The sequence below is a fragment of the Chanos chanos genome, chromosome 3 (genome assembly GCF_902362185.1).
Source record: "Chanos chanos chromosome 3, fChaCha1.1, whole genome shotgun sequence".
Lineage (NCBI taxonomy): Eukaryota > Metazoa > Chordata > Actinopteri > Gonorynchiformes > Chanidae > Chanos > Chanos chanos.
In genome coordinates, this window is record NC_044497.1 from 32362501 (window position 1) to 32375000 (window position 12500).

Sequence of the window (12500 nt, forward strand, 5' to 3'; positions counted from 1 at the left end):
CTCGGTCATCTCGTCTGTGCCAGGCCCGTGCCCGGCCTCCTTCAGACACTTCAGGTGGCTAGTGGGCACTGTGGCAATCACCTGTATCAGGGAGGAAAGGAGGGAAGAAAAACAGATGCTGAGGTACACTCTCCCAAGTGTTTGCATTGGAAGGGTTCTGTGCATTCAGTTATTTACTTGTTCATATGCAGTATTCACCCTAGTCACTCACTTCTGTTCACTCACTCCACTATTACTATCACAGTCTCTCTCTCTCTCTCTCTCTCTCTCTCTCTCTCTCTCTCTCTCTCTCTCTCTCTCTTTCTCTCTCTCTCTCTCTCTCTCTCTCTGTCCCACCTGGCCCCAGAGCAGCTCCCCCACACCCACAAACAGGCACCACAGCCACTGTTCCACATTCAGAGGGGCGCAGCTGAATGGCTTCCCCCCAAATTGCACAATCACGATCTGTAGCACAGAGTCAAAGAGCACAATGTCATATAAAATACCCACAGACAGAGAGCACAGATTCCTGGCAAAGAGACAAATGTCAGTAGACAGAAAACAAGAGCACAGAGAAATCACAAAGATGGAAGTGTTATGAGGTCAACAGCAGAATCAAGGGAGGAGAGACAGAATCTATGCAAACACTGTGAGTTATGGCCTGAAAACAGTGTGCAGCTGGCACTCTATGCAAAGTGAGTCAAAATCTGAGTACGGTTTCACTCTACATATAATGAGTCACAGTCTAAGCACAGTCTCACTCTAAGCATGTTGAGTGACAGCCCATGCATAATTACTAAAACACTGAGTCAGAGTCAGAGTCTGTTTATAATAAATGACAATCTGAACACAGTCCCGGTCCATGTGCAGTGAGGCACAGCCTGGGTCACAGTCAGAATCTATTTATAACAGGCAACAGACTAAGTCTTTGAGTCTTTTGAAAACGAGTTGCGGTTTCATCACAGTTTCATTATGCGTATATGGAGTCACAGTCTGAGTCACAATCACAGTTTGTACATGACGAGTCACGGTCTGAATCACAGTCACGGACTATGCATGATGAGTGTTAGCACAGTCCCAGTAAGTGTAGATTAAAAAAAAAAAAAAACAGTCCAGGCTCAGAGAACAGTAATCTGAAAAATCACGGTCCACTCTGCTGAGTTACAGCGCTTCACAATAACTCTGGAACTTTAAACTGTCACAGAGCGCGGTGTATCCCTCACCTGCACTCCAAAGGTGCCCAGGACGATGCTGCAGAATATGGGGTTGCCAAAGATCCCGTCAAACACGTTCCTCTCGCCGTGGATCTTGCGAGCATTGATCTCGTTAAAGAGTTGCATGAGCACAAACGTATTGAAGATGATGGTGTAGTGTTCGGAGGGAGGGGAGTGCAGAGGCGCATCTCGCCCACTGTCGATGTTAAAGATCTTCTCTCCTGGGGTGACCAAAGGGACATGAGAAGGATTTTAGATTCAAGTGAGCGAAGAGGAGACTTTCTCTTGTTATTTAAGCTGTTTCTGAAAGGCACTCCAGTTAAACACCACTCTCTCATGCGCACTTTGTGCTGACTTTCTCCCTCACTCTCCAATCACATCATGCAATCTCTTTTGCTCTCTAAAAGCTAAACAACTCATCAAAGACTCTTCCTGTCTGCCTACGTGAACCCCCTCCTCCCCATCTCATCCTTGCTGCCTTACCAACAAAGAGTAGGGTGAAGATGATGACGAGCTGATAGACTCCATGGCCAAGTATGTTCTTCATCATGGTGAGGGAGATGAGGGGGTTGTTTCGGCCATAAGGTTTCCTCAGCAGCAGGGCTTCAGTTGGGGGCTCGGTGGCCAGAGCCAGAGATGCAAATGTGTCCATGATCAGGTTCACCCACAGCATCTGCACTGCCTTCAGAGGAGAGTCCTAGTGTGTGTGTGTGTGAGCAAGAGAGAGAGAGAGATGTAAATAACACAAAGCAAAGTCACTCATCTCTGTTCCTCCATATACTTGCACGCTTCATACCCAGTGGCAATACAGATTATATCCTTAATTGTTCAATAAATGATGGCTAAATGCATAATGGGGGGTGGGAGTTTTCTGTGCACTTCTGTAGAAAACCACAAGGGGGCTCAGTAACCCAGCTAATTAGTGTATGCCTTTCGTAGACTTCTCTCCTTCTAAGGTGCAATGCAGTCTCCTCCACTCACTTGCGTATGTGTGTGTGTGCCTGTGTGTGTGTGTGTGTGTGTGTGTGTATGTGTGTATGTGTACAAAGTAATTATGAGTGGTCTATGTCTATGAATAGTGGTGTCTAATTATGAGGGGCTTGAATGTATCTGCATTTGTACTTTGTCAGACTCTATGGCTCTGTGTTTGGGTCAGTCTGCATTTAGGTTTAATAATATATGAGCATTGGGAAGTGAATGTATGTGTTACCTGTGTGATGCAGGCTCCAGTGAAGGCCACTATGACAGCTACCACGTTAACAGTGAGTTGAAACTGCAGAAATTTCGAGATGCTGTCGTAAACATTGCGGCCCCACATGACTGCCTTCACAATACTGGTGAAATTATCATCAGTCAAAATGATATCAGATGCCTCTTTAGCCACATCTGTGCCAGCTATGCCCTGAGGGGAAAAGGAGGAGATGAGGAAGGAGAGAGAGAGAGAGAGAGAGAGAGAGAGAGAGAGAGAGTAAATACACATCAACTCTGATCTCTGATTTCTATCAATTTGGCCGTTTTCTACAGAGAGTTACTTAAAAAGCTTCAGAGGAGACTGCCCTTAGCGTAGGCTCTCTAACTTTGGCACTGAACTCTTCAACTGTCAGTGTCGTCACTGGGACCTCAGTCACAGCCCTGAACACAGTCCCTATTGCCTGGTTGCTCAGCCTGTTCTAGGAAGAGTCCTCGCTCCTCATTATTCTTTCCTGTTCTTAATGATGTACTACGCCACACTCCTGGGAACTGTTCATTTCTTAGAAGTTGTCCAGTATCATTACACCTCTCCAGATCTCCACCTACCAACAACTGCCCCAGAGTTCTGTGGACAGGATGTGTTATGACGTGCTGGGAGATTTTACTGACTAATGTTCAGTAGCCGTGCACCATTAACAGAAAGGTGACTTTGGGAACAAACTAATACTGATACACTGTCAAGAAAATTTAATATGGAAATGGAGAGTAAAAATGAAAGCAAAATGGTCCACAAAAACATGCCAAGACAGAATGTTTTGGCAATCAATCAAGACAGTTACTGTTGCTGAGCTGCACCTGAGCCAGCTCAGAAATCATTAACAGAGCATGCTGTTGTCAAGGTTTTCTGCATTATAATCAATGTCAGGGCACCGCCAAGCCCAACAATACTTTAACAGTAAAACTGTCTTCCTGCCAAAACAAGGCACTTCAAATCACATACCGGTGGAGGTAAAAAAAAAAAGAAAAAAGACGGCTGTATAAAACAAAATAGGTCAAAAGAAGTACTAAAGACCTGGCACAAAAACTCTACTTGACTATACAAAGTTAATTACTTTTCAGTATTCCATGGCTTTGTTGAATACCTGATTCTGATTGGCCGGTGAGAAGTTATTATTTTTAATATACTGACAGGTGAATCATGGCCATTCAAACCAATCAAGCTGGAAAGAGCACTGAGGTGTTTTGCCTAGCAACACACAAAATCAAATTAACAACAAGATGCTTGGTGTTACAATGGGCATACAAGGAGCTAACAGGCAGAGGTTTAGAGTGGTGCTATTTTGTGATGGGAGGTAGACATGCATAAATTGCCTTATAAAATATCTTTATTATTCTGGATCATAATTGTTTAGATAGATAACCACTGAATATGGAGAGGAATGGAGAGCAAATGACTCAGTTGCAATTACATAAGCCCCTTCGATTAAGACATATTACCACGTCACAGCTCCTTTTTCCTAACAACTGACTTGTTCACTGCACATGATCCTTTGCAAGCCATTTCAAAGGTATTTAGGTAATGCCATATCTGTTTATGCACTGATAATGGATGGATGGATGGACGGAGGAAAAGATAGATGGACGTAAAGCAATGACAGACATCAGTGTGGGAGATTCTGGTGAAGACCAACATTGTCAGAGCTGGTCAGACTATGACACACTCACCATGGCAAACCCCACGTCTGCCTTCTTCAGCGCCGGCCCGTCATTGGTCCCATCCCCCGTCACTGCCACCACCTGTCTCTGCTCCACAACTGTACTGTCAATTATTCCTGCAGAACATCAGCACAAACCAATGTTTCACACCAGCATCTTAAATAACAACACAGTTGTCAACATCGGTTTAAAACACGCTGATATATCCGCAGTGTGTGTTCAGGACTGTAGACTGCATTGCCAACTGAGACAACATAGCGCCACATAATGAAGGAGAAGGGTTATGTCTTGCCTTTGACGAGTGTGTGTTTATCAGTGGGAGAGGAACGTGCCAGGACTCTCAGTTTAGGCCAGATTTTATCAATTCTCTCCTGTTCAATCTGAGGGAGAGCATAAACACACAGACAGCGCTGGACCATGTAGATCAGAGCTACACTCCATGATATAATATAAACTTTAAAACAGTTGACTCATTTTGGTTAGCTCAGCTGAGGTAATACATAATGCCTAAACAGCTGAGGTAATACATAATGCTTAAACCATAAAGCCAAACATGAAAAAAGTCACCTCTCCTTTCTCATTCCTGATTCGTCGGTTGAAGTCTTTGCCCTCTAGACACAGAAAGTCATCTCCGGGTTGAATGATGCCGCACTTTGTAGCGATGGCACGTGCTGTGTTGATGTTGTCGCCGGTAACCATGCGCACAGTTATGCCTGCACGCTGGCACTTCCTGATTGCCTCAGGAACCTGGGGTAATTAAAAAAAGAGAACAGCCCTGAGAAACAGTATTAAAACACACACACACACATACACACACACACACACACACAGAAGTAAGATCTCACAGATAAACCTGCCTAATGCAATAAATCATGATGTTTACAAAAGAACCACAGGCCTAGAATAATACCCGAACAACACTGAGAGAGAACAAACAAAAACAAAAGTTACACTAACGCAGAAGTTTAACACTGCTCTCAGATTAGCAGTATGCTAAATTAAACTCGAAAAGCTATAATTTAAACCTAATAAGTAATCTCAGTTTATACATGGGCATAAAAGCCCTGAGAAGAATAAGGACATGTCTGAGGGGAATCCATCATCTATCATCCATCATCCGCTCTTCACCCCGTGCTTACCTCAGGTCGTACAGGGTCCTCGATTCCCACCACAGCAATGCAGGTGAGTTCAGTCACTATCTCAGCCTCGTTGTCCCAGTCTGGCTCGGGGTCACCAGGGAGATCACGGTAAGCGATACAGATTGTCCTGAGGCCCTCGCACGCCATTGGCTCAATCACCTTCTTCACCATCTCATCACGATCACGTGGGCGGAAGCTTCGTGGCTCACCTCCCGCACCCAGAATGAAGGAACACCTGAGAACAGGAAAAGCGAACAAGGACGTTTAGAGGTCATCCAAACTGCACAAAGTTGTCTTCCTTATATTACTGGTACAAGTAAATAAGCTTGCATTTGACGTTTGATGTGTTATGCATCAGAAGCTGTATTAAACATGATGTACAATAACATGTATTTACATATGAGGTATTAACCATAATGACAAACTATGAGTAGAACATGGGAAAACTAAATGAACTCACTTCTTTAACAGGATTTCAGAGGCACCCTTGCTGTAAAGGCGGAAGCTCCCATCAGGCATCTGGACCACAGTGCTCATGGACTTCCGGACAGAGTTGAAGGTATAGACTTTATAGAGCTTCTCCTCAGGGATTTGCTCCCTCACCGGAGCATAATCCCTCTTCAGGTCCAACACAAAGCCAAGGAGGGCACACTCCGTTTTATTGCCTACCTGCTTAGCCAGACCGCCCTCCACATCAGGAGGCTGGAAGGAGAGGAGAGCACAGAGAAAGAGAGAAGAGTTCATTAGAAACTGAGAAGATAGAGACAGTATGGAATAGGTGATAAGCAGCAGTTTTTGAGAATGAGTAGTGACTGGACTGAGTCTCCCTTTCACAATCCTTTAAAAGTCAATGAATTTCCCAATGGCGCTAGATACTGCTACTACGTTATGCAGAGGGATCACAAACATAGACTATGAGACTAAGAGACTGTGAGACTGACACTATGAGAGGATATATGCATTAGGAAGGTTAGCCTAAAGAATAGGTTCTGACCATTATCTTGGAGGTGTAGGCACTATTGATGGATATGGCACTGACGATCATCTCCAGGGTGTTGGGGCTAATTTGGCTGGGATCTGGGATTTCACGGAAGTGCTGGTCACCCACGTAGGCCTGGACCACTGTCATACGGTTGGTGGTCAGTGTGCCAGTCTTATCAGAACAGATCGCAGTAGCATTTCCCATTGTCTCGCATGCATCCAGATGACGCACCAGGTTGTTGTCCTTCATCATTTTCTGGGGTGAGAGAGGATGATGGGGACAGAGGGAACAGTTAAAAAAAGAACATCAGGAAATGGAATATGAATAACTCAGATGACTTACTTTGTACACAACCCATAACATACCACGACAAAAAAAATAAGAAGCACAGAGGAATAACATGCATAGGTGAATATACAAAAATAGGTGCTCTTTTACTCTAAAATGCCATAGTTACTCTTATTTGTTCATTACACACAGGCACACACAGACACACACACAAACACACAAACAAAGCATGGTCTTTCCCACCTTGACAGAGTAGGCCAGAGAGATGGTGACGGCCAGGGGAAGACCCTCAGGTACAGCGACCACCAACACAGTCACGCCGATGATGAAGAACTTGACAAAGTACTGCACATAGACGGGCGTGCACTCAGTAAGCCACGCCCGGCCCTCAATCACAAACGTCTCAATCACAAAGTACAGCACCAGGATGATGACCGTGATGGCAGACATCACCAGACCTGCAGGGCAGCAGAGGTAGTGTCAAATGTGATGATGTCTCCAGAAGGTTGTGATCAGGATGGAAAGTTAATTATGTCCAATATCCGATTTTAAAAAATGATGTTGTCATTGGACAGAGCAGTTCAAATACACAAAGCTGGAGTCTACAATAGTTCAAAGAGTTCAAAGACAAACTAAGAAAGCTGCATAAACAGTTGGTGGAAAGGCATTGGTGAAACTATCTGTCACTCTCCTGCCTCCCTCCTGAGATTTGTCAGGCAGCGTGCCACTTACCAGCTTTGCCAATCTGCACTGCCAGTTTGGTGAGTTTGCCCTGGAGTACAGACTTCTCCTTTTTGGGAATGTTAGCTTTCTTTTTCTCCCTTTCTTCAACCTCCCCACCCTCTGCGCTTTTCAGTGGCTGCATCTCCATGGCAACAGCTCCATCCTGCTTCTTGGCTGGTGGGCGGGACATGAGTTAGTGTCATTACATATGAACCACACATCTGTCATGTCAAAATTCATTCTCATTGTGAGAGGTGTCCCGAATAAATAGACACTGTTAATAATAATGAGACACATCTTAGACATCGTGACACTACTGAACCGAACTTCAAAAGTATTGTAATAATAGACACAACACACACATGAAAAGCCCTGACAAAGGTATGAGAGATGAGGACACACTCAAAGACACTTAAACACTTATGGTATTTATAATGGTGGCACAAATACAGCACATTTCTCAACAGTTCAACCAGGAAAATTCAGTTAATACATTCAGTGAGCGGAGAAAAATTATAACGATTTTGCATTTTGCTTTTATTTATGTGCCTCCTCCAGAGGTCTTAACAGAACCCTTCAAAAGAGTAAATCATTAACCCCTCACTTTCTCTCTCTCTCACACATGCACATTCTCTCTCTCTCACACTCTCACTCTCTCATTCATCTATACTATGGTCCCCTTGGTACCTTTATTCTGATTGGTCTCCACTGCTGCTTCTGGCTGCTTGCCTGTGAGCGGGGGATAGGAGCCGACAGACAGACAGCATGAGGGAGACAGAGCACACAGTGTACTTGAGTGGAAGAGATGGGGAAATACAGAACTATGGAAAAACAATAACTGCACCAGAATAAACACTCACACACACGTACACATACACGTACACGTACACACACCCATATACACATAAACATACAGATGTGCACAAACGAAAGCTATAAGTAAAAGTTAAGTCAACCTAAAACCTTTCAATAATATTATACTTCACTGTGTAAGTGTTATCTCTGGGCATCGAGCTGTGATGATTGACAGGTCTATTTCTTTAGACATCTGGTGTAATCACTACACTGAACCTCATTGGATATGAGGGAAATAGGGGCAGGATTACGTACCATTAATGATGTGGCTCTGTTTGACTTCACCTGCAGATGGCATTGAATAACTACTGTCCTCTGATTGGGTAGCAATGGGAAAACCATTTGGGTGTAAAGGAAAGGTACCAGGGGAATTTTTGGAGAATTTTATGGGAATTTGGAGATATAAAGGGAATTGTGGAATAGATAAATAAATAAAGAAAAATGGGGAGAAAACAATTAAAAATAATGAAAATAAACATAGCCTGTCCAAGTCATAAAGAAATGTCTCTGAAAAGTTGAGGGAAAAATTCGAGGGAAATAATCTGATTTCAAAGGGACTTTGGAGAGACTGAAACTGACATTGGCCTACAAAGATGATAATACACACATATACTTGAATGTACCTGCTTATCCTGTCATATAACATTGAAGCTTAATCTACAGATACTGGGGCAACAAAAAAACAAACAAATAAAGATTTTGAACATAAAAAACTAAATCCACATAAAAAGCACAATATGAATGCAAATAAGATTATGAAGCTGCTGGCCAGTGACTCTAGATTAGTGCTGACACAGAGAGCATTTCAGAGAGGCAACAGACCATGGTAATGCCTCACCCTTTACCCACCCACACTCCAGCCCTCTCTCTCTCTTTCTTTTTCTCTTTCTCGTTCTCTCTCTCTATCGCCCTCTCTGCCTCTGAATAATTGATAGGCTTCTCCCAGTATAACTCCTAATCCTCTCTCTCTCTTTCACTCTCTCCCTCTATCTGTCTCTCTCCGTCTCTCTCGTTTATGTGTTCTCTGTGCTTCCACCTCTTTCTCTCTCTCTCTCTCTCTCTCTCTCTGTCTCTCTCTGTCACCCTCTCTCTTCTCTGCCTCTCTCTCTCTCTCTCCCTCTCTCACACACGCGCATTAACTCTTGCTCTTTTATGGTCTCTCTCAAACCTCCCATCTCTCTTTCTTTCCTCCTGTCTCTCTCTCTCCTCCTTTCTCTCTGTCTGTCCCTCTGTCTGTCTCTGGCAGAGAAAGGAAAGTAGATCTGGATTAAATTATCCATGACTTCAGATAGAAGTTTAGAGTGGAGGAGTTCTCTCAAGTTTTCATACTGTATGGTGCTCTTCATCATTCATAAATATTCTCTTAGCCCTTGACCTGACTGCACCGCAATTCATCAACAAAGCCCATTCCTCTCTGTCATAACTGTGCCCTTACTACTCTCTCTGCTACCACAGCAGAGCACAGCAGAGCACAGCGGAACAGTATTTATGGATATCGTGTGCGATATCATGTGTGCGAGCCTATTGGCCTCTTTCACCGATGCATGTATTTGTGCGTGTTATTCCATTCAAGTGATCCTCTCTCACACCAACCTTTCTTCTCTTTCTTCTCCTCTTCACCCTCTCCAGCACCTAACAGAGTGAAGATGATTCCAGTCTGAGAGTTGACTCCCACAGCAGTGACCAGCATTCTCCCTGACCCCTCCATCACATGGGTGCCTGGTATACGAAGGAGAGGTGAAAATCAGAGAGATAGATGAAAATGGTTAAGTGTCACACAACACACATACAGCACACACACAACTAATCAGGCAAAAAAATATACTCGCACGACAATGTACATCTGTGTATCCACGCTCATTAAACACACACACACACACACACACACACACAAACACACATACACACATACACACAGTACGTACACTGAAGAACAGGCAAGCCCAAATTCATATACACAAAATCTTACATACAGCAAAAATTTAAGGCCAATCCTTTGCAAGCACAGAGAGGAAATGACATATGCCATGACATACGGCGGACGCCCACACCCACATGGATCCCGTGCCCCTACGGGCGTAAGGCTTGTCCGCAGTCTGACTACATTACCTTTCTAGTCCAGACTACTTCTATTGGAAGATACTATTAGCCATTGTTACATATTATCAGTAACCAGAAAAGTCTAATCAACTCAGTGAAATTATCTGGTACTTTCTAAAAATAGTGACAAAGATGAGAGAGAAGCCTGAACCAGAGTTCAGCACAGGAAATAGAATGAAGAGATGTGATTAGAGACATCTGGATTCCACTGCAGTCATTCAGTCATTCTGAGACACACACACACATGCACCTACAGTACACACACATGCACACATACGCACACACGCATGCACACACACACGTGCACGCACACACACACGTGCACACACACACACACACACACACACACACATCAATGCAGATATGCACACACTGTCTTAGTAAATAACATCTGCTTAGAGACAGCATTAGGCACAGCAACAGTGACTGAACTGATAACTTTCCATGCTGTGGAAATGCTTCTTTACAATGTAATCCCTCTCATACGCAAGTATAAGTGTGGACAAAACAGACATAAACTAACACACTCAGATACGCAGACATACCAGAGAGGAGCATGGGATCCTTGTCGGCAGATTTGCGGACATGGTCGGACTCTCCAGTCAGAGAGCTCTCGTCAATCTTCAGATCATTCCCTTGAATTAGAACACCATCAGCAGGCAGGAGATCACCTACAGGAGAGAGCAGGAGAGAGAACATTAGAGCACTAGAAGACAGGCACACACACAGACACCTGCATGAACACGCACGCGCACACGCACACACACGCGCACATGCACATTCACATGCACATTCACACACACGCAAACACACACACACACACGCGCACACGCACATTCACATGCACATTCACACACACGCAAACACACACACACACACACACACAGGCTGGTCTAACACTAATGTCTGAAGACTCTTAAAATATACAATACTTTTATCAAAAGTTGAGGGACAAAAGCAGTCTTCCTAATTAACTGTCTTCCTAAAAAAAACAATCACCATGCAGGTTTACCTTAAACTTTAACAACTAATGGAAAGTTTCTGGCCACAGCAGCTTGGCAGAGAACAGACAGTATCAAACCAAACTCCCAAACTCTACAGAGATGTGGCTGAGTTCTGATCTAGCCAATGCAATGTTTTCACTGAACCGTTCCTGCATGGTTCTCCCTTTAATGTTTTCACTGAACCGTTCCTGCATGGTTCTCCCTTTAATGTTTTCACTGAACCGTTCCTGCATGGTTCTCCCTTTAATGATGTAAAACCATGTAAGGGACAGCACCGCATAGATATACTGTGTACAGCATGGTCTACAGTATATGGTACATATGTTACATCAGTATATGATGTAACAATCATAGATCTGTCTGTTCTAATGCCACACATAGTCTACACATGCTGCATACCAATAATCAAGACCCAGTCAGTTAAAGAGGTATGCCATTCTTTACTTTTGCTCATTGCAGAAGATTTACTTTTACCAATCAGTGTGCAGCAGCATTGCCAAGTGACTTCATATAACATTATAGAACATTATAGAATATTACACGACTAAATTCTCATTTGGAGAGACATGTAACGACTCTGAACAGCACTGTCTCCTCTCATCAGATCCTCCACACACGCTCAGTCTGAGTCAGAGGTAAATTCCATTGGTTTGTCACTGACCGTATTTGACCTGCGCTATGTCTCCGACCACCATCTCGGCCACGGGGATCTGGATGACGTTTCCGTTACGCACGACGGCGAATCGCTGCTCCTGCTCTATGCGACTCTGAAGTCCACGGAACTGCTTCTCTTTGCTCCAGTCATTGAAGGCCGTGACCAGAACCACGCAGATGACGGACAGGAGGATGGCCGCGCCTTCTATCCAGCCTGCCTCCGCCTCCCCTTCGTCCTCCGCTCCACTCGATACGTGACCACAGACTGAGGGTCAGGGGTCAAAATGGTGACACAGAGCTGAGTCAGTGGCCACCCAGTCATGAAGCAAGCTGTTACTTTCTTTGTCATTTCAACTGAACAATAAATACTGTTCTCTTCAAAACTCTGTTTAACGACACTGCCCAGTCTAATGTATCCATACAGGATCCTACACCTCTCATCCAATTACATTACTTGCAAACTTCTATTATCTCTCTCTCTTTCTTCTCTTCCACTGTCTCTTCCTTTCTCTGCCCCTCCACCCCATTCCTTTTTCAATATCCTCATGGCTATTGATCTCCACCGTCCACATAAGCTTTTAAAATATCCTGTCATACCCCCATATTTGAGTTCTTTCTCATTCTCTCTCTCTCTCTCTCTCTCTCTCTCTCTCTC

The 12500-nt window shown here is 44.1% G+C and overlaps 1 protein-coding gene across 3 annotated transcripts in view; it reads right to left on the reverse strand.

The window, feature by feature from the left end:
• atp2b3b (ATPase plasma membrane Ca2+ transporting 3b) overlaps positions 1 to 12500 on the reverse strand; it is a 27129-nt gene that overhangs the window by 9380 nt on the left and 5249 nt on the right. For 2 of the 3 annotated variants that reach the window (XM_030767342.1, XM_030767343.1), the window contains exons 3-19: positions 11853 to 12110; positions 10733 to 10858; positions 9681 to 9806; positions 7920 to 7961; positions 7242 to 7406; positions 6753 to 6967; positions 6234 to 6476; positions 5700 to 5941; positions 5240 to 5474; positions 4668 to 4847; positions 4393 to 4480; positions 4110 to 4216; positions 2404 to 2595; positions 1677 to 1890; positions 1203 to 1414; positions 337 to 444; positions 1 to 81 (exon numbers count right to left, since the gene is read on the reverse strand). The exon at positions 1 to 81 is cut by the window's left edge and continues 102 nt beyond it. In XM_030767342.1, coding sequence (XP_030623202.1) covers positions 1 to 81; positions 337 to 444; positions 1203 to 1414; positions 1677 to 1890; positions 2404 to 2595; positions 4110 to 4216; positions 4393 to 4480; positions 4668 to 4847; positions 5240 to 5474; positions 5700 to 5941; positions 6234 to 6476; positions 6753 to 6967; positions 7242 to 7406; positions 7920 to 7961; positions 9681 to 9806; positions 10733 to 10858; positions 11853 to 12110 — 2834 coding nt within the window. Of the gene's footprint in view, positions 82 to 336; positions 445 to 1202; positions 1415 to 1676; positions 1891 to 2403; positions 2596 to 4109; positions 4217 to 4392; positions 4481 to 4667; positions 4848 to 5239; positions 5475 to 5699; positions 5942 to 6233; positions 6477 to 6752; positions 6968 to 7241; positions 7407 to 7919; positions 7962 to 8342; positions 8403 to 9680; positions 9807 to 10732; positions 10859 to 11852; positions 12111 to 12500 lie in introns of all 3 variants that reach the window. The other variant, XM_030767340.1, reaches the window with a different exon arrangement.